The sequence below is a fragment of the Takifugu flavidus genome, chromosome 13 (genome assembly GCF_003711565.1).
Source record: "Takifugu flavidus isolate HTHZ2018 chromosome 13, ASM371156v2, whole genome shotgun sequence".
In the NCBI taxonomy this organism is placed as follows: domain Eukaryota; kingdom Metazoa; phylum Chordata; class Actinopteri; order Tetraodontiformes; family Tetraodontidae; genus Takifugu; species Takifugu flavidus.
Window position 1 is genome coordinate 1,428,186 of NC_079532.1, and position 19,634 is coordinate 1,447,819.

The 19,634-nt window shown below is 44.3% G+C and overlaps 3 protein-coding genes across 5 annotated transcripts; 2 read left to right on the plus strand and 1 right to left on the minus strand.

Annotated features, from left to right (window-relative positions):
- Window positions 1–186: 186 nt before the first annotated feature.
- Window positions 187–8,212, minus strand: LOC130536056 (lysine-specific demethylase RSBN1L-like). Its single transcript, XM_057051658.1, has 8 exons — window positions 7,657–8,212; window positions 7,294–7,413; window positions 6,311–6,960; window positions 5,051–5,188; window positions 3,801–3,943; window positions 3,530–3,697; window positions 3,331–3,442; window positions 187–3,032 (listed from the first exon to the last, which is right to left on the minus strand). Exons 1-8 carry the CDS (start codon window positions 8,144–8,146, stop codon window positions 1,389–1,391), a joined length of 3,465 nt encoding a protein of 1,154 aa, XP_056907638.1. The 5' UTR covers window positions 8,147–8,212; the 3' UTR covers window positions 187–1,388.
- On the plus strand, window positions 8,204–16,811 carry LOC130536055 (mucin-2-like). 2 transcript variants are annotated; one of them, XM_057051657.1, is made up of 4 exons: window positions 8,204–8,328; window positions 12,012–12,141; window positions 12,219–14,886; window positions 15,464–16,811. In XM_057051657.1, exons 3-4 carry the CDS (start codon window positions 12,288–12,290, stop codon window positions 16,186–16,188), a joined length of 3,324 nt encoding a protein of 1,107 aa, XP_056907637.1. In that variant the 5' UTR covers window positions 8,204–8,328; window positions 12,012–12,141; window positions 12,219–12,287; the 3' UTR covers window positions 16,189–16,811. The 2 variants fall into 2 exon arrangements, with proteins under 2 accessions (XP_056907637.1, XP_056907636.1); XM_057051656.1 differs by having other exon boundaries at window positions 12,012–14,886.
- fam185a (family with sequence similarity 185 member A) lies at window positions 15,612–19,597 on the plus strand. 2 transcript variants are annotated; one of them, XM_057051681.1, is made up of 9 exons: window positions 15,612–15,630; window positions 17,180–17,657; window positions 17,757–17,866; window positions 18,051–18,143; window positions 18,247–18,385; window positions 18,772–18,813; window positions 18,889–18,984; window positions 19,064–19,198; window positions 19,277–19,597. In XM_057051681.1, the coding sequence occupies exons 2-9, from the start codon at window positions 17,240–17,242 to the stop codon at window positions 19,393–19,395; spliced, it is 1,152 nt and encodes a 383-aa protein (XP_056907661.1). In that variant the 5' UTR covers window positions 15,612–15,630; window positions 17,180–17,239; the 3' UTR covers window positions 19,396–19,597. The 2 variants fall into 2 exon arrangements, with proteins under 2 accessions (XP_056907661.1, XP_056907660.1); XM_057051680.1 differs by lacking the exon at window positions 15,612–15,630 and having other exon boundaries at window positions 17,102–17,657.
- Window positions 19,598–19,634: the final 37 nt, after the last annotated feature.

The window sequence follows — 19,634 nt, forward strand, 5'->3', positions numbered from 1 at the left end:
CGGGGGCGGATGAGGACCTGTATTCAGCTGTTGTGATGCGCTTCATCACCACTAGATGCTGCCAAGTCTTCACACTATTCAACACTCGTTTAATAGACAAGCTGCACCATATTTATGAGTCAAGGAGAATCCCTTTTAGCTCCAATGCACTAACTGGCACCATGTTAATGCAGAGACACGAGGAAGTCATTGTTTGTGAACCATTTATTGAGAGGTTCTGATCAGAGTATAAATCACACTACGAAGTCTTAAGAAATAAAATGTATTTACAACAAAATTTTCCACATACATAGGCTTCCAAATAAAAACCAACAGTAAATGATATAAATAAGTTCTATGGAAAATAAAACTTGTCTTACAAAAAATATATGCAATTTCTGTATACATTTTCTCACATAGGTGCTAATAACATCTATACTGTACAGATTTGGTAAATACAGTATAATTTACAGCCCTGTGTGAGTCAAAAATCCAGTCTGGAAACAACTACTTACATCAACTCTGGAGTGTTTTTAACAACAAACCCCAAATTCTAAAGCAACATGAGAAAGAAGACTTCAGCAGGAGCAGAGTCAAGTGCCAATATGTCCAAAACAGTGAATGTATGGATTTCTTCTAGCAGGGGGGTTGTTTTCAGATTGAATAGTCCACTATCTAAAATGGTGCTTTAAGAGCGAAGCTAAGTAGTGCACAGGCACTGACACGTGGGTCACATGACATTTTATATCGAGCCTACATACATTCGCTAACAAACGTAAAGTGAGCTACTTAGCTTACATTCTTGGGCACTGATAACGTGCATGAAGAGGTCATCCTCTTCGTTACATCAATGGAATTACTGTGGCTGTTTTAGTAAAGCAATAGAAACGTCATCGACCAGCGAGTTGGAACCACCGGCTGATGTCAGAGGAAAGGATGCATTTTCACATCTTTGAGCAAGAGCCCCTTACACACAGGCACTTGAAAACGGGCCTGTTCTGCGTGAACCCTGAAGGCGTAAGAAGAGGGGGCCAGTTCGAACTCTGAAATGGAACCGACCATCTGAATGCAAAGCTGACGGTGCTCTATGGAGCCGTGTCATCTGGCCACGACTTCCATGTGTAACAGAGCATGGAGCCATTTAAAGCAGCCGGACGCTGGCCGACACCGTATTCTGTTGTTTACAAAGAGCCGCTTGCGCTGCAGCGGTTAAGCTAAGGACACCAGGCAAAGATTCGGCACTCGCCGGCGCCCATTTTAAACGTGGAGCTTGGGACCGCTGTATGAAAGGACACTGCGACGCCGGGGGAACAAGTGCAGACGGGACTGTTATGGCAAGTTTGCAACATCTGTGTGTAAGGGGCAAAGCCTCAGTGTAAGATGGACAGTAAAAGAAAAACTGCAGACATTCATATTAAAAAGTCTTTGTGTGTGTGGGGCATGTGTGTTTTAAGGGTCTGTTTTAACGTGTGTTGCTGCTGTGGCCGCGTGTCCTGTAGGGGTGGGGCAGGTTTGCCCAGCGTAGAGTCCTTTACTTTTGGTCCTTTGGAGGGCACAAGCGTCCGAGTGTCAGACCCAGGCTTGGAGGAAGCGCCTCGACAGTCACCGTGATGGTGGCTCTTGGGCCTCGTGTCCGTGACCGCAAAAGCTTGGTGAGCGTCCATTGGCTTAAAAAGGTCAAAGGTGAAGAGCGTCCGTGGTGGTTTGTGTTCTGGAGGTGCTGGGCCAGACTTCTTCTTCTCCTCCTTGCTGTTGACGTCTTTATCCTTTTTTCCATCTTTCTTTACCTGAATATTAGAATGTTTGGAAGAGCCTTTCTTTCCGTCTTCTTTTCCCGACGGCGTCTTTCCCAGAAGCAGGTTTGCTGGTGTGGCGTCTCTGTGTCCGCTCTTCTCCTTTTTCCCATGTGAAGACTTGTGTTTGTGTGAGTGTGTATCTTGAGCGTCCTCCCGCTCTGGTCGGGAGTGTGATGACCCCTGTGCGCCCCCTCTGTCTCTGTCAGGCTCCTTCTCTCTCTTGATGTGGGGAAGCATTTTGGAGTCGTCCCTCTGTGCAGGCGGGGCTGTTTGGAAGATTTTACAGGCCTCTCTCGTTTGCTCCTCCTCCTCCTTTTTCCTTTGTGCCAATGGTTGTGTCAACAACTCTCTTCCTCCCTCTGCCTTAACCTGGTCTTTCACTCTTTCCTTCTCTCTATCCCTGTCTTTGCCTCTATCCTTTCTGTCCTTCTCTTTACTCCGATCTTTATCCTTCCTCTCCTTCTCTTTGAGCATCTCCTTTTCATCTTTCTCCCTTTTCCCTTTTTTGATTTGTGGCGTGTGGCACGCGTTCGTCAAGTGATCTTTCGTTTTGTCTTTCAGACCCTGTCCTGGTGCACTCGTCTTTTGCAGCCGGTCTTCCTCCACGTCCGGCTCCTTCCTAACTGGCACCGGTGACTTTAAGGAAGCACTCTCTCCCTCTCTCTCTTCATGGGCCTTCTGCACTGCCTGGCTCCCGTCTGCATCTTCACCTCGGACATCTTTTCCTTGTCCTCTTTCTTCTTGCTGAGCTTTAGTTTCTGTTCCCGGGTGACTGAGGTCGCCTTCGTCTCTCTCCTGTTTGACCAGCTGCACAGTCTGGGTTGAAGAAGGCTCCTTCGTCTCAGCTCTGCCGTGCAGCTGCTCCTCCTTAAAGGCCTGTGTCAGGATTGGAGACGAGTCTTCCTTCCTTTCAGCCACCATGTCCTCCAGCTTTGTCACGGTCTGTACCACGGGGCCGTAGTCTACCTCTGTGAACTGTTCATCGATCTCCTCCTTTTTGATGTGAGGCCTTTCTTCTCTGGGCGCACACACCTCCTTCATCTTTTCCTCCTCCTGCTCCTCCTCCTCTTCACTTTGGTGATACTGCTTGAGTCGGACGTGCCAGGCTAGACTGCAGACAGCAGACACCGTCTTGAACTGGTGGACAACTCCCCTGGGGATGAAGTAGATGTCGTCGTGGTAGAGCTGGATCCGGGCGTATCTTATCCCTTCCCTCCGTAACTGGTTCAGCTTTGCATCGTCAATCCACTGCACACACTGGAGGCAGCGACAGACAACGTTCAGTCTAAACTGGTAAACCCTGATTTTAAATTCTCACATACTTCAAATATTCTATTATGCCAAACCCACGAGCAGACATTACAATTAACAGCAGAGGTAACAACATAATTACAGCCACTATGATGAGGCTCAGGTAGCCATGTCTTTGCCATGACGTCAAAACCTGTTCACCATTTATCTGGATGCACATATACTTTCTATTCAGTCTTTGGACTTATAACAGTTTTGGTGCTTTTATGTGAGATCGCATCAGCTACAACAAAATATGTCCCACCTGAGACAGAGGAGGCTCATGGAGGTCCAGCTGCAGCCTCATGACCACATCTGGGAAATCTCTGGCGTGGAAACACACAACGTCTTTGGTGATCCGAGCAGGACTGCAACTGCTGCGAGGCAATAGGAAAAGTCTCTGTCAGCGTTGGCAGGATGACCTCACAAATCTTAAAACATTTGAAGAATCAGAACGGACTCACTCCTCTCCACAGCGTACAGCCTTCAGCACACCGACAGCAGCAGTAGTTTGTCTCTCGAAGCCCTGACCGATGTGGTCGGCGTGGGCTCTCGTCCGGTCCTCAAACAGCATCTCCCTGGGCTCGCTGGTTCTGGGCAGATACTGCAGGTTCTTTATCTCATTGGTGGACCTACATTTGAAACAGTCACAGACTGTTAGACACATTATACCCCTTAATCATTCATAATTACATAATCTTGGATAAATATCGCAGACTCAAAACACCAACCTACCTTTTCCGTTTGAAGGGTGACTTTGGCATGTCTGCCATGGGGATCATCTGTTCTCCAGGTCTGACCCACATTATTGGGCCATCATCGCTTTCAGTGGGACTCTGCAGCCTCAGACTGGAGAAAGTACCCCACGGCAAAGTCCGCTGCAAGAGGACAGGTTGATGATTCAGAATTAAAAAATGATTAAGGCCCACAGGCCTTTTATAGATTGCTAGCAATATTTTCATATTTCATATCTGACCTCCTGAGATGTTGACATCATCATTACACGTTGAAGTGCAGAGGAAGACGATGAGGTAAACAATGTTGTTTCGTACTGTTGCAGTTTTGTCTCTTTAGCAAACATTGTCCAAGTGCTAATGCAGCGAAGGGGAGCACTTATTGCCTTCATGCTGCCAACATTGGCAACGCTGCCCTGATTGTTGGTTGTATGTGGCTATGAGATCGACCATGGCACATTTTAAAGAAGAGCAACGGAAGGCTCATTTTTAACCATTTTGTCAAAGGAATTGCTCCAGTGATCACTGACCAGAGGAGTAACTTCTAAAGAACCCTTTTTAGGAAATACATTTTTGTTTGCAAATGTTTCTATGTGTTTAAAATTCCTACCAGGATATCAGCTTTGTGTTCATCCTAACAGTTGTTTCATAAGGTATAAATAAACTTAGACTCTATATTAAGTAGTAGACAACAGTGGCATCTTGTAACATTTTTAACAGTGGAGGCCATGAAGGGCAAAGCTAGTGAGATGGAGATGCTCAGGGGAATTGCCAATGCTGAGTGGCTGAATATTAATTTGCAAAGTTCATAAGGCCACATGACCCGCTCTTTCAACAGGCTGGCAATATCGCCATAAATAACTGCGCCGCACACACAGCCCAAAATCAGCCGCCAAATCTCATCTTCCCCACGGATGCTGAGCAGCTCGAGGATCTTGTGATCTTGCCGGTGCGCTGCCACAATTGATAAAAAAGGCGCGTCGAATCGCTACACAAGCTGCGCAGGATTTCACGAGCATGACGTATGTGCTTCCATTAAAGTTCACGTAGCTACACATTTGATTTGTCTGATATAAAAATACAGGGACAATAGCAGCCTTAAGAGACCGACAGAAAGACCAATTTCATAGGATTGGACTAAAACTTTGTCGTTACTTGGCGGTCTGAGCCGGGAGGACAACGCTTTCAGATTGCTGAAACACGGACCCAGGACAAGGTGGGGTATTTGTGCGGCGTGAGACCAACACTAACCTCTAGAAATGGAGATTCTGCGAGCATGCCGAGGAACTCTGGGAAGTAGTCTCCAACTTCTTCATCCACAGCACCGACCAGACTGATCTGGCGCATGGCACCAGCACGGTAGGTTCCCTGGGAATAAGTCCGCTTCACCTGCAGGAGGGCGCAGAGAAGACAGATCAGACTCCCCCAAGTATCACAGCTGGGACGTTTAACTGTTGGTATGAGCCAAGGCTATGGCCCCATGTAGTATTCATGTAACCTGACCTTGGAGAATAAAATGTAAAAATATATTATATAGGCAAGCTAATCTAGCCGTGAAGCAAAAGCAACTTTTACCATAGAAACCTGAGCATCTAACGAGGGAGTGAACTAGTAAATCTCAGCTAGTCATGTTGAAAACCTTCGCTTGTTCAGGCTCTTGACATCTGAGGTGTCTGCTCTGCTCTGCTACAACAGGAGAAACTCACACGTCCTGGAGATTTTTCAGAAAAATGAGAATTCATCAGGACGGTTTTATTCTGTACTGTTTTTGGAGTCACGACACTTAAGATTCCTGGAGACACTGAACCTGACTCATTGAATCAAAGACAGTCAATCTGAGTGACACCTGTTCAGGTGTCTTTTTAAATTCACCCAGGCGGCGAGAAAAATTCACCTCGGCGTAAACGGCTGCGTTTCTCCCACCTGGCTAAATTCCAAAAACGAGCAAGAAACTTTCCTAAAATTGAAAACAACTCCAGGAAAAAAAATGGACCATCTGTCCTGTGTTTGTCGCTTGTGTAGAAGTCATGACGCCACATTAGCCGGAGCAGGATCTGATTATGAAAAGCTCTGTGGGTCGGCGCGATCAAGGGAAATTAAACCAGAATCACCCAGAACCTTGGCTGAAGCAAAGCACTGTTACGCTATTTTCTGTATTTTAGATTAGGAGTTTCTTGTTGAATTATATCAAAATATTAGTAGTATAAGCCCCCTTTGCTCGTTAAAAGGAGGTATTACAGAGTAGGAAATCAGCACATCAAACACAACCTGAAGCTTCTGGGGGGAAAAAAATCAAAGGAAGAGAAGCCTTTAAAAATACAAACAGCAAGTAAAGGAATCCTAGTCAGACAACAAAGTTATTCACACCGTAAGCCTTCACAACAGGACAAGGTGAACCACTACCGAGAGGACTCCGTCTCCATATCACTCCTCTTGACAAATGACAACCAGACCACTTTGGGATGTGATGTGGGCATTTTATATCTCCAACAACTTTCCACAACATCTCACCTGAGAGTGGAAGTTGATCATTGTCGTCGTCTCTATGTCCTTCTTCCCAAGCACCTCCATCTTCACAGGCGCGTTGGGGAACTTGTAGGAAAAGTAGTCCAAGAAGTCTGGGAGGTAGGACGCTGCTCCGTGGATGATTCCCATCACAAAAGACGCAGCCTGGGCTTCATCCTCGCTGAAGGACAGAGTCACAAACTCTTGAGCGAAACGCTGCATCTCGTCCGGTGACAGGCAGGCGAGCTCCTCGCTGTAGGCGTGCACCACAGACGCCCCTCCGTTGGCCTGCTGCTCGATGTGAATCAGGTGGCCAAACTCAATGCCCGACAACCCCGGCGCCGGGGCGCAGTGGAGCGGGGAGGTGTAGCTGAGCCTGTCCCTGACCATGGAGGAGATGGAGGTAGGATCCTGGTGCTGGTGCTGTAGTAGGTCGCTGCTGTTCATGTTGTTGTTCCCATTAATCCGCTTCAGGAACTCAGGCAGAGCCACAGACACCCCCGAACACACCGTCTGACAGGAGCGATGATACATTTTGGGACGACCATGCCGCTCCTTCACCCGCTCTCCGTCTTTGTGCTTCTTTTTCTTCTTCTTTTTCAGCTTCTTCAACAGGAGGTCTTCATCCAAACAAGATTTGGGCTTCTCTGCTGACTCTGTGATTCAGAAATACAGATTTTTCATTCAGCACAACATTGTGTATTTGCTATTTAAAATACATGCATTCGTGGACATTTGTTGGCAGATGTCATATTAAAGTGTAACTATAGATTAATGTCAGTCATTAACTACACATTAGCGAACATTTGGTATTGGCATTTATCTTAAATGTACAGTTGTGGTCGACTTTATAAAACCGTGTCTTTAAAGGACATCAACCATGTCTCCACTGAGGTTGCTTATATTTATTTTCAAACAACTGCGTCAAAGCAGGAGACTAAATTCTCCAAACCCTGTATTTTACCAGCCTGTTGTAGGTCCATTCCTACCTTTCTGTGGAGAAATCACCTCCCCGTTTTCTCTCGCAATGTCATGCACAGGCGGCAATTTATGATTTTTCCACTCTTTTTTCTTCTCCTTTTTCTTGTCTCTTTCTTTGTCCTTGTGATCTGAGGAGCGCAGAAAAGGGCAGATTATTTTTTTAAAAGTGCCGCTACATGCTGAGAAACATTACTGAAGAACAAACATTTCCACGTGTATATTTTCGCCATCTGGGCCTAATAAATACTGGGGCCTAAGATTCACAGAATTATGTAATGTTTCCTTTATTAATGCGGTCGCGTTATTGTTGGGTAGAGGTGTGGATGGGGTGTTTTGGAGCAGGTCGGGACGGAGGCTGGCGGTGCTCCTACCTCTCGGGGCTGTTTTCATGTCGCCGTTCTCCGTCTTTGTATGGCAGCTAGCGGGGCTCACTCTGTCCACAGCGGCGGCGGAGATCCGCTGCGCTTCGCCGCTTTTCTCCTTCTCCTTGTGTCGTTTTTCCTTCGCCCGTTTCACTTTGGGCGGCGACGCGAGGAAGTTGCTGATTTTGAAGATTTTCCGAACGGGGGTAGCTGGCACCGCGGCGGCGGTAGAGTGGCTTGGTTTGGCCGGGCCGAAACTCCATTTCGCTGGGCTCCCGTAACTCTGCTTCCCGTTGTGTTTTTCCCCTGCGCACACCTCCCCGTTTACTTTCCTGGGCTTCAGGCCCTTCTCCTCCAGTCGGACCTTCTTAGGCGGAGGAGGGTAGGTGTCAATGGAAGACTGCGGTCGGCTCTCCGGTGGACGTTTAGCTATCAGAGGTTTCGGGGAATTTGTTTTGCTGTTTGCTGCGAAATGCATGGACTCCACGGCCTCAGCCATCTTGGAAGTTTCTATTTTTTACGGTCAGACGTAACTGGTACGTGAGATCCTGACGGGGGCGGGACCAAGCGTGTGACGTCAGACGCACGCAGGCGGGACTGTCACGAGCTTGTTTACAGGCAAGAAAACAAGAAAACGCGGGACTCGCGCACTCCAAACATGACCCTTGACCCTGCCCGCAGGTGCGTCAGCGACTGATACATGTGTCTAATTGGTCCTTTGTGCAGAAAAATGTAGCATTTAATATAAAATGGCATAACAAGAATTATTTAGATACGTTTTAATTGATCCTTGTGTTTAAACTGTATCATCGTGACCTCTGGCTGCGAAAATACACTTGCTTTGAATTATCAGATATTTAGAACATTAACATACCACCGTAGTATACCAACGTACCATGTTACTTAACCTTGTATCTACGACCAAAGCAATTTATAATCAAACCCCAATGGATTGGATCTTCGGAAGGTCAAAGTCCTACCTGGATACAGAACATCTCCAAAAGTTAATCATCTCTTCTTTAGCCCTTTGTCAACGTTTCCTGAAAGTTTAATTGTTCATTTTCAAGTTTTTCAATTTTGTTCACAGATAAGTGCTAGTTGTCATAAAACGTCCTTGGTGGGCCTATCAATGTAGTTTTCACAACAAAATGGATTACAATGGCTTTTGAAACTTTTGAAAATAATTGTATTTTATATACAAATAAGTACCAAAAGAAAGAAAAAATACTTTTACCATTTAAAAAAGTAGTGATAATGTTGAAATATTTTCAGTCGAAGAGCCCTGGCAAAATTGACAGTTAAGCATTTAAATCTTCATGGAACTCACAATGGTTCGACTTTTTTAGACCGTCATTCTTCATATTGTCGCTAGGTGGCGGTATAGTGGTAGATTACGCCGTAAAGATTTTTGAAACCAAAAAAAAATATTGACTTACACAGCTGTCATCAACCCCCTGAGATTTAAAATAAATAAATAGATAAAAGCAGTTAATTAGTTACCGGTGATAAACAGTTGTCAGTTAAGAATGTATTATTTTCTGTTGCATAAGCCTGAATTAGTCACCACTTTTATTACATCCAAGATCCAAACACTCAATTTAATGTCAAAGTTATGTGATAAAAGGTTTTCCAAAGCAACGCCTAAGCATGTTACTTCATATCACACTGATACTGGATGAAAGATGTTTCTGACCAAAAACAGCAACAAATTCTTTAGTGATGCGGAAAATTTTGCTGTTTCTTTCAATCAAATATCAAATTCTCTCACGTCCATTTAGAAGCTCTCATCAGAGTCTGTAGCCAGTAAATAAGAAACTGTATCCTGCCAGAGAGCTTTTACACCGTGTGTATACGCTGTCCTTCAGCGTCACTGTTGATATACTGTGAATTCATTTCTTTGTCAAGAATTGTGTATAATTTAATGTTTATTCGAACAGTCAGCTATTAAAGTAAAGTATACAGGACAATACAAATGTGTCTTTGAAAAGTAGTTTTTTGCTTGCAGAATATTGCTCATTATACATAATATACTGAATTAATATTGTATGGGGAAAATGCCATATATTGATATTACCTTTATCTACAGTATATCATTGGTACAACAACGGCAAAACAAATTTTTATCAGGCAGCACTGAATTGGAACTTAATGTTCATAAAGACTGAATTTTGTGTTTTGACATTTTCAGTTTGAATAAATACCGGAAGAAAAATGTGATTCATTTATCACGACAATAATTCCTTTGCATAATTTGTGCACAAAGTCCCGATTCAAAAAGAATACTTTTTTAAATTTGATTTTATTTGGCACTTTATCTTCTGTAATTATTGATGTTTACGGTAAAATGAGAACAAAAGGAGAAGACCCGATCTGTAAATATATAATACACAGCGGAGTGTTAATACATCGGTTTTAAAAAAGTCCAGGATTGTGGATGTAAAGAAAGTGATCCAACAGAGTCTTCTGTAATCCATCAGAAAGAAAGCCAGCGCACGTATTGGATGTTTGGCAAACTGATCTTTAACAATTTGCAGTGAGACACATTAGTTATAGCAGAATTAATTTGCAGCCTCACAGTATAAACAGCCATTCTGGAAACTATTCTTCTGGGTTTCTACCTCCAGACTGGTTGTGATATTTCATGAGAGCAGCGCTGCAGTGCGACAGTTGTTGGGTTCACTGCAGTTCAGCTCGAAATGGGACACTTATGCATTTAGCAGACACAATCGATAACGTTCTCCTCTGCTCAGAGCAAAGATGGACTGATGGTCAGACATTTTGTTCTGCCCAAAATGGGCAAAAAAACCAAAAAAACACGGGTTGTTTTTACAATCCAGATCGGAGCCCGGGCCAAGTGAGCTCTCTGGAAGAACTCAAAACAGCATTTCTCAAAAGGGCATCATGAGGATTTAAAAAAACAAACAGCCATCCATAAATGGGTCCAGCTAGTGAGGAGGTTATTGGAAAGACTGAATCAAAGTTTCCTAGTAGTTATTATCACCCCATTGATGTCTGCATTAATCCCAATGGTAACTCATGGAGCCAAACTATCAGGGTAGTTACTGAGGCTAAACAGGAGAGTTTTTCCTGACTGTGACATTAAATGGGTACTGCCTGGTGTTCAGACACAAGTGTAAACACTTCCCTCACAGTCTGTTCTTCTGCAAACGTTGAAGTGCTGGAGTGGCTATAAAAAGGTTTAAGGCGACATGTTCCTGGCTTCCACCCTGCCAGCAGCTATCTGATGGCAAACGACCTAATAGCTGTACAAGAGAAGAAGAATGGCTGTCAGTGTACAGCCGCACCGCCTGTTCCAAGTGTTAAGGCCTCAGAATTATCATTCTGTCGAAGCATCTTCTCCAAATTCAAGATTCCTGTGAGCTGCTGCATTTAAAGCTGCCAGGTTTGAGTCACTCTAAAAGGGCTTCAGTTTCTAACCCGATGCCCCTCACATTCATTAAACAAACCTGCCAGGGCAACAGACGGCCAAAAAAAAGAAATGCACCAGGGTTGCATTTTGTCAATTTTAAAATAATTTAAGCAAGAAAAACAGGCAGATTTCTGGAAGACTAATGACTGGCATTACATGCCATCACTCAGATCTCATATCCTGGGGTAGGACTGACAGTAACACCCCGGGTCTGAAAAACTAAAGCCTCATTATCTAAACTCCCTGCCAAGCAGATGCCTCATTTAGTTCATGTGACTGCCCTTCCTCTCTCTGTTTTTCACACTATAGGCAGACACAATGAACCACCTTGGGTGCTTTTTAATTTGTACCTGTTGTCAAAAAAATCAGCTAAATCAAGTGAAACTTTGAGATAAAAGTGACATTATTTCATCTCTCAGAAGCTGACAATGGAATGTAAAGTATCCTTTATAACCGGTCAAGTCTCCAACAGAGCCCTTCAGCTGCGCATTTTTGACTCACGGGTTTGTAGATCCACTGATGGGATCCACAGAAGGAGTGCAGGAGTGACTGCGACACACGCCAATGTTCACAGCCTGAAGGGGGGAAATTCATGACCTGTGGTCATGTGACTGGCGTTATTACTACATGGATCCACTGGATTGTAATAACGGGATTAGAGATAGATAGATAGATAGATAGATAGATAGATAGATAGATAGATAGATAGATAGATAGATAGATAGATAGATAGATAGATAGATAGATAGATAGATAGATAGATAGATAGATAGATAGATAGATAGATAGAGTACTTGTACACATGCACTCTCCAGCTGCATCAGTTCCTCCTCCTCCTTTTCTCCCTCCCACCTTTCCTCCCTCTCTCACTGTCACTTCTCAAGCTCAGGTCAGTCTTTTTCCTGCACTCACTTTTTCACTCTTTCGTCTCAAGATGAGGTTATCGTCACTGTGCATATGGCTGCTGCTCTTCTACGGGACCCCAGCGGACTCCGATGAAGTAAATCTGTTGGACTATAGTGGATTTGGGCCCTGTGATGTCACTTTGACACCTGAGGAGCCATGTGAGCAAGAGGGGGATGAGATCAACTGCCCTTATCTTTTCAATGTGCCACCTCTGACCATTCATCTACCCAAACAGCTCAGAGAGCTGGAGAGGATCGTGGATGAACTCCAGACGCTGAAGGATAATGTGGATGAGCTGAGGAGGATGTGTGCAGACTGTACAGTAAGACAAACTGGGAGAGAATGTGACAGAGAGAGTGAAGCTGTGAATGAGGGGAAGAATAGAAAGAAGGATCAAGGGAACTGGTTAAATGCTGATTCGTTAAAAGATTTCAGCCTGGAGCATGGGACCAAAAGGGTTAAGTCGGGAAATAGATCTGACAGTTATAGTGAGAGAGAAGTAGAAAAAATAATTTTAGAACAGGAAAACAAGGGTGGATCAGTAGGACAGAACACAACAGGGGAAATAAATGAAGAAATAAGAGGAGACGGGAAACAAGGGGTCAGCATTACTGGAACAGTAATAATAATAGTGGAGCAAGGTAATGAGAAACTGAGAGGGGCTTCAAAAAAGGGTGAGGAGGAGAAGAAAGAGACTGGACAAGAGAGCAAAACAAAAGGAGAAAAACTAATCCAGAGCACGCAGACAGATGGTGATAGTGGTTTAGCCTCAAGCAAAGACACGGCCAGGACAAACTATGCTTCAAAAGGTCAAACTCCATACATCAGCGCTGAAGGCTCCAGGCAAGAATCTGCAGACTCAAATGCAGCTCTAAGCTATCGCTCATCTCATGGATCCCCTGCTTTCTCCAGCTTGACTCCACCTTTAACCAGAGTCCATAAAGGCTTAACAACCACTGCTGCTGGACCACAAATCCAAACCACAGACCTCAGTGCAACCTTTATTGCCGAGCCAGGTTTTACAGCCACAGGTAGGCCAACGACAGCCCCGGTAAACACAGGTCAACAGGGTTTCACTGAACCCCAGAGGGTTGTGAGACCAACTACAGCAACTACAACTACAACTAACGGCCCGACTATAGCAACACTCCCTGGAGTCTCGCAGCACCACCACAGTCCAGCTAAATTGAACATAAGTTCAAATACTAAGACTGGGGTGAAACCTTTAGGCACTAACCCCAAAATTAAAACTGCTAAGGTTAATAACAGCCCCAAACCCGCTCACGGTCTTTTTTCTGACAAAAAAACAAAATATGACCAGAAACAAAAGCCTCCTTATCACAAACCCCTAACAAAACCCAGATTCAAAGGCTCTCAACTATTTCAGGGTCTAAAACCCAGTCAAAGAACTGATATTTCACCAGCTGACTTGAATCTTAAGGAAAATCCAACCAATCAAAACCAGCCAAATATTCAGACTCCAAAATCTCCTTCAAAGCTTCCTGTCCAAAGGCCGATGTCCCATCGAAGGCATCAACCTGTTAAGATGAATAATCCTGAAAAGCACCTTCCAACTGAGCAGAAACCTAAATCCACACAAATTACAAATGTTACTCAGAGAACTCTCAAAAAATCAGCCATTGAGAAGAAACGGAAACAGAATCAAACCCCTGAAATAACCCACGGTCTCAGAGACATTGAAGGTCGAACTGAAAACAAACAAAAAACAAATTTCACTCCACAGTTGTTCCACGAGGCTGATGCAGAATTACTGGAAAATGCTGATGGGCCCCTGGCTGAGACTAATTCTGTAAATTCTGAAGCTGGGTCTAAACCTGTGCTCCCCGACCCAAACCCTGACTCCAGAAAGAAATTCCCTCAGATCAAGCCAAAACCTGCACCTGCCCCAAAAACTGGTCTCAACCAAAGTGATCCAGATCTTACAACCGACTCCGAGGCTGAACACAACCTTGAATCTGATAAAACATCACATATCGACCGAGGTTTCAAACCACCTCTGCCGGACCTGATACCAAATCCAACCGTGAAACCTGTGTCTGATGGAGCCCCAGGAGCAGAATATGATAGAATCCCATCTCCACTGCCCAGACACAGATCACCGTCCACGCCTACAGCAGAGCCAGGAGCAACATCTGCTCAGAGGTCAACTCCATTCTTCCCATTAAAGTCAGGGTCAAAGCCCAAAACTTCAGGCCCTGTCCAAAACTCCCAAATGATCTTACCACCTTCATCTGGCCCTGTAAAACAACTTGATGATGTAACTAATTCCTGGGGGGACACAGAGGTCAGTACAATCAAGATGACGACTCTGGATCTAAAGTCTTCCATCAGCCAGGATGGACGAGCTATCCCTCATCTTCACACTCTCCCTGGAGACTTCATGGTGAACCCAAACAGCAGAATTATGTCTCGTCAAAAATCACAAACAACAGCTGCACCGCCATCAATTCAAGTGACAGACAGGCCAAATAGACTCATCCCATGGGTCCTCTCAAGTGTTCCTCCCAGCGATAGCCCGACACAGCAAAAACAAGCTGCTAATGTTGACTCAAAGTTGCATCACAACCAGGAGGAAACAACAAAAAGCCAAATTTATGATTCAAACAAAGTGATGAATACCATCCCTTCCAGTTCCAGCGCTGACCTCAGGTCAACAAATCCAGCCAACTCTGGGCCTCAGCCCCTGGCCCCTGATGTTTCCACTGACAGTGCTCGTGAGCTGCAAGTGAAAATTAACCAGGTGGCTGCTTTCTTCAATAACAGCCACAGCACAAGTGGAAGACACCCAGAAAGGCATTCAGCAGAGCAACCAGAGGACAAACAGAGAGGCAGCAGGCTTGATGGGATAAACAGCAAACTACTGACACGGATACCATCTAAAGGCAAGACGGGTTCTTAAATATTCACCCCTGACTCCTCAAATAACGAAACTTGGTGTTAGTGTCAATAGATATAAACGTATGACAGCACATGATAAGCCTGGGTGAGATCATCTGTTTTTTTTAAAGGCCCCGTGTGTAAGGCATTGCATCACTATTGTAGATTGAGAATAATAACCATGAAACACAATAATATTACATTGTATTACATTGTCCAAAAGGTGCCTGCAGTGCCTGTGTAGGTTCTCGTGGTTCATTATTGACTGGGGAGTTATGAAACCATCACAGTACCCTGTGAAGCTTTAATGTATTCCCACATAAGTTTAGAATAATATTATTTTATGTTGGAAACTGCTGTTGCTGAAAAGGCAGTCCATTATATCTGAGATCTTTGGGATTTGTATCTACTTTGGAGGTCCACCTTCAAAATCACTTAATGTTTATGGTGGAAAGGTAGTTTTTGCACTTTGACCTCCTTTCAAGTCTTTACTGTGGCTGTGAGTCAGATTCAGGTGATACAAAGCAATATTTTGGGTAAATGTCTTTTCTTGAAGTCATTCACACATTTTCTTATGTGCAGTTACCGTGGTGATGAGAGACTGCTCAGACTACCTGCTGAGGGGGAAGAGAAAGAGTGGAGTGTACATTGTGACCCCTGACCTCCGCAGCAAAAGCTTCCCTGTGTTCTGTGACATGGAGCTCCTGGGAGGAGGATGGACGCTCCTGCAGCGTCGACAGGATGGAAGTGTAAGCTTCAATCGCACCTGGGCCGAATACCGATCAGGCTTCGGGGAACTGGATGGGGGAGAATTCTGGCTGGGCAACAACGTGATCCACCTGCTGACCCGTGAGAGAGACATGATGCTTCGGGTGGAGCTGGAAGACTTTGAGGGGGAGAAGGGATTTGCAGAGTATTCCCAGTTCAGGGTGGCAAGTGAGCGGTTGCGATACACGCTGACAGTTGGGGGGTACTCGGGGAATGCTGGGAACGCTCTACGCTTCAGTAAAAGTTATGATCACAATCACCGAGCTTTTACCACCCTGGACAGGGACCACGACCGCTACCCATCAGGCAACTGTGCGGCCTACTACAGCTCGGGCTGGTGGTTCGATGCCTGCATGGCTGCAAATCTCAATGGCAGATACTACACAGGGAGGTACAAGGGAGTCCGGGATGGGATATACTGGGGTACATGGCACAACATATCTTCAGAGTATTATCCCACAAACAACAGACAGTCGTTTAAATCAGTCAGGATGATGATCAGACCAAAGGGATTTATGTCAAAAACCACACAATCATAAAGACTTCACATACTCGGCGTAGATTACGTCACATTATATCATCTATAGTCCGACAGCCACACAATAACGGTATAATCCACTGACAAAATGCTGCCACCCTGTGGTAGTTGGTTCTGCAACAGGCTACTGATGTTTCCAGAAAAAAGTAATGACTTGACCTTTACAGAGCTACAGCAGATTACATAACCTTCATAAGAAATATAAGTTTTGTTGGAAGTTTGTTCAATGGTGATACGGGGACAAACATATTCAAGAGGAATGATGTTTTATTGGAGAATTTGAAGTAGCAGGGATTTTTTTTTAAATTCAGCACTGGAAAGATTTTATAGAAATGTTTGAATTGTTTTGTTGTTCGGATTGAGTTTGGTTTGTAGATAGGACTAAATATATTCTATATTTAATAAAAAGACATTTGTTTATTCTTTTTTGAAATTATCTGCACATATAAAATAAAGAAGCTAATCAATACAGGTAAAATAAAAGACCTAATTTCAACTAAACGTCTCCACATAATATGTACCATGTACACACACCAGTCAATGTTATTTTTATTACTATAAATTCAACCAATAAAATCTGATTGTATTTAGTCACGGATAAAACATAATAAAATTTAAAAACAATTCACAGGTGACTGTTTATTGGACGAGCTAAAAAGGGGCGGTGTTTCCAATAATTTACATCCGGTTTGTATGATTCAATAGATTATAACCGGAAGTAACCTAATGCTTTCAGCATAATTGGAAAATTGAATAACGCGTTTAGAGCATCAGATAATATAAACATGACAAGAGCTAAATTCCTGTATTAGTCAATGTTTCTCACACTCAAATCTCGATTAATGTAATCTAGTCTTGAGTAATAAAAGAATCACGCATCTTCGTATTTTTATTTTGAAATCATGCACCGGAAGTATTCCACTGAACGTGACAGTCACGAATTTGTTATGAATGGCGGCATGACTAACCGAGCCATTTCTGTTTATGTTTAGCGGTGACAGCAGCCATTTGGAGCCGGGGTGTTTGAGCCGTTTCCTCGCAGGGTGTCGGAGATGTGGAGCTCAATGAGCCGCCCGGGATGCTTCGGCCTCCTTCGCTCCTTGTCCTTCAACAGCGGTAAACTCACAAAACCCAAGTGTCCTCTGCGAACTACGCGCCTCTTCTCCGTCTCTGCCTCACCGAACTGTCCAATAAATGATGCGCCGGTGAGGCAGTGGGCTCTCGAGGTGAACCCCTTCAGCACAGTACGAGCTCAGCTGGGTTGCAGCATCTCCGTCCACCCGCTGGACCCGCACACCTTCCCGGAGGCAGACCGTGCATTCGTTACGGTCCACGGTGCAGAGACTGAGCAGCAGCTCGGTCCTGAACACTTCATGGTCAGCTATGATGAACAGAGCAAAGAGCTGCTCATCTCAGCCAAGGAGGTGAGCAGCAGCGTGTCGGTTGATCTGGCCGCACCTATAAAAAGCAGTGAGTGTCCACTGGTTAAACTATGGCACAACAAACGGTGATGATCACCTTGGGCATTCTGGTGATTTCTGCAGTTGCATATAAACCTGTTTTTGTCAGATCTGTTCATCACCACACGAGGAAAGGGCAGTGTGCAGGTGAAGAAGATGGAGTGTGACTTCTGCAGGGTGCAAACGGAGGAGGGCAACTGTCTGTTGCATTCTGTCAAGGTAGGTGGTAGTCTGATTAAAAACTACAACAAAGTGCTTAGAAAGCTTAAAATGTTCGTATATAACCCGCTGGTGGAGTTTATTCTTGAATACCCGTCTAAAGTTAAAATGTCTCCAAATTTATTTTTTTTTATTATATTATTTTACAATTTATATATTATATATTTGTTATTGTCGTTTCCAGGGTCATCAGATCGAGGTCAAGTCTGAAGGAGGACATGTTACAGGTGTGGGGACCATCCACGGCAATGTGGACATCAGCACGCGAGGATACAGTGTAAGGGCGACCAGCAGAGGGCAGCTGATGTCTTACTACTTCTTCTAATGTGTTTACAGCGCTGGCCTGGAAAAATAAATTATAGATAGTTTAATCTTTGCAGACTGTGGATGTCAAGAAGCTCCAGGGCACCAGAATGAATGTTTCAACAGAACACGGAACATTAAAAGTTAAAGCCATCTACGCCGAGTCCAGCCAGGTTTCTTGCTCCTCTGGAAGAATCCAACTAGGCCACATTCATGGTGAGGAGCAGCATCACCTCATCCAAACCATCGACCCTTCATTTACCAGTCCACCTACTTGAACGCCCAAATGAGGCTGACCTTTAATTGAGAACAGTTCCTGAGAAACTAATCTACATCTGATGCTCGATGGCCTCTTATTTTGATGTTTCCCACAAGTCCCAAATGGAATCCTGGGACAATTAAAATTGACTGATGTTGAGGTTTGAGCACAAAAAGCAGTACAAATGTGTCATGCTTTCAGAAATTCTCTTCTGCCTAGAGTTAAGCTTGCCACAGCTAATAGATGGAAGTCATTATCTACCTGGCGTAAATGTAGCAGTATGTAATACATCATCATCCAGTAAAATATGTAACCACATCTTTTATACTTTTTAAAAAAAAAGGTAAAGCTACTGTGGAGAACATTTCAGGAGACACTGTCATTGGTAAGTACAGCGACTCAGATTGCACAATGAGGCACATGTGGTATCTATCAGCCAGCTCTCTTTTTTTTTATACAGATGGTTCGAATGATTTCCTAAAGATTTCCTCTAAAGGAGGAGATGTTGACGTCTACATAGGAGATGGTGGCAGTGCAGATGTTCAGACACAAGAAGGCAAGTTCACCTTGTGTGAAGTAGCGAAATACACAAACCACATTTGATGTTTGTTCCTCCCATTCTCTGTCCCACTCAGGCCATGTGTGTGTGCGTGTCCCGTCCTCACTGAAAGCTGGAGTGGAGCTCTGTGGGGGGTCAGTGCACATTGACCCAGAGGTTGTTCTGCACAGAACACAAAGTGAACCAGCTAAAAACCTGACCACAGTTATGGGTAAACTGTTTCTTCCTCATACAACAGCGCCACCATTATTGATCTAAGCTGTCCAAAACAAACATTTGTTTCTCTCAGGTTATCTTAATGGCGAGTCTGAAGCAGTCCAGTGGGTCAGAGTCCGGACGGACAGAGGTTCTGTCACACTGAAGACACAGAGTTGGTTTGAGACCCTAAAGTTGGGGGGTCAGGAGTGATGCTCCTCCTCCTGTGCTCAGGTTATACCAGCACCAAACGTGTGATATTTAATACAACTTGTGTGGGGGAAAAAGACCAATGTGTTTTCTTTGTTTACCATGATTTAGTAAATCACTCGCTGCCGTTTGAACAGAACAGAGATCTATTTAAACAAGATATTTTGTTTTCAAGCTGCAAAATAAATCCAATTCTTTGACTCGCCCTGAGGCAGAACTTGGACGTATCAAAAGCCACATCT

Bases quoted from the DNA above. Each gene is read 5' to 3' on its own strand.
- fam185a (XM_057051681.1), top strand. From the start codon at position 17,240: ATGTGGAGCTCAATGAGCCGCCCGGGATGCTTCGGCCTCCTTCGCTCC. The intron at 17,658-17,756 runs GTGAGTGTCCAC...TGTTTTTGTCAG, and splicing joins GGCCGCACCTATAAAAAGCA to ATCTGTTCATCACCACACGA. The intron at 19,199-19,276 runs GTAAACTGTTTC...TGTTTCTCTCAG, and splicing joins AAACCTGACCACAGTTATGG to GTTATCTTAATGGCGAGTCT.
- LOC130536055 (XM_057051656.1), top strand. From the start codon at position 12,012: ATGAGGTTATCGTCACTGTGCATATGGCTGCTGCTCTTCTACGGGACC. The intron at 14,887-15,463 runs GCAAGACGGGTT...TCTTATGTGCAG, and splicing joins GACACGGATACCATCTAAAG to TTACCGTGGTGATGAGAGAC.
- LOC130536056 (XM_057051658.1), bottom strand. From the start codon at position 8,146: ATGGCTGAGGCCGTGGAGTCCATGCATTTCGCAGCAAACAGCAAAACA. The intron at 7,414-7,656 runs GTAGGAGCACCG...TGCGCTCCTCAG, and splicing joins CATGAAAACAGCCCCGAGAG to ATCACAAGGACAAAGAAAGA. The intron at 6,961-7,293 runs GTAGGAATGGAC...TCTGAATCACAG, and splicing joins GGTGATTTCTCCACAGAAAG to AGTCAGCAGAGAAGCCCAAA.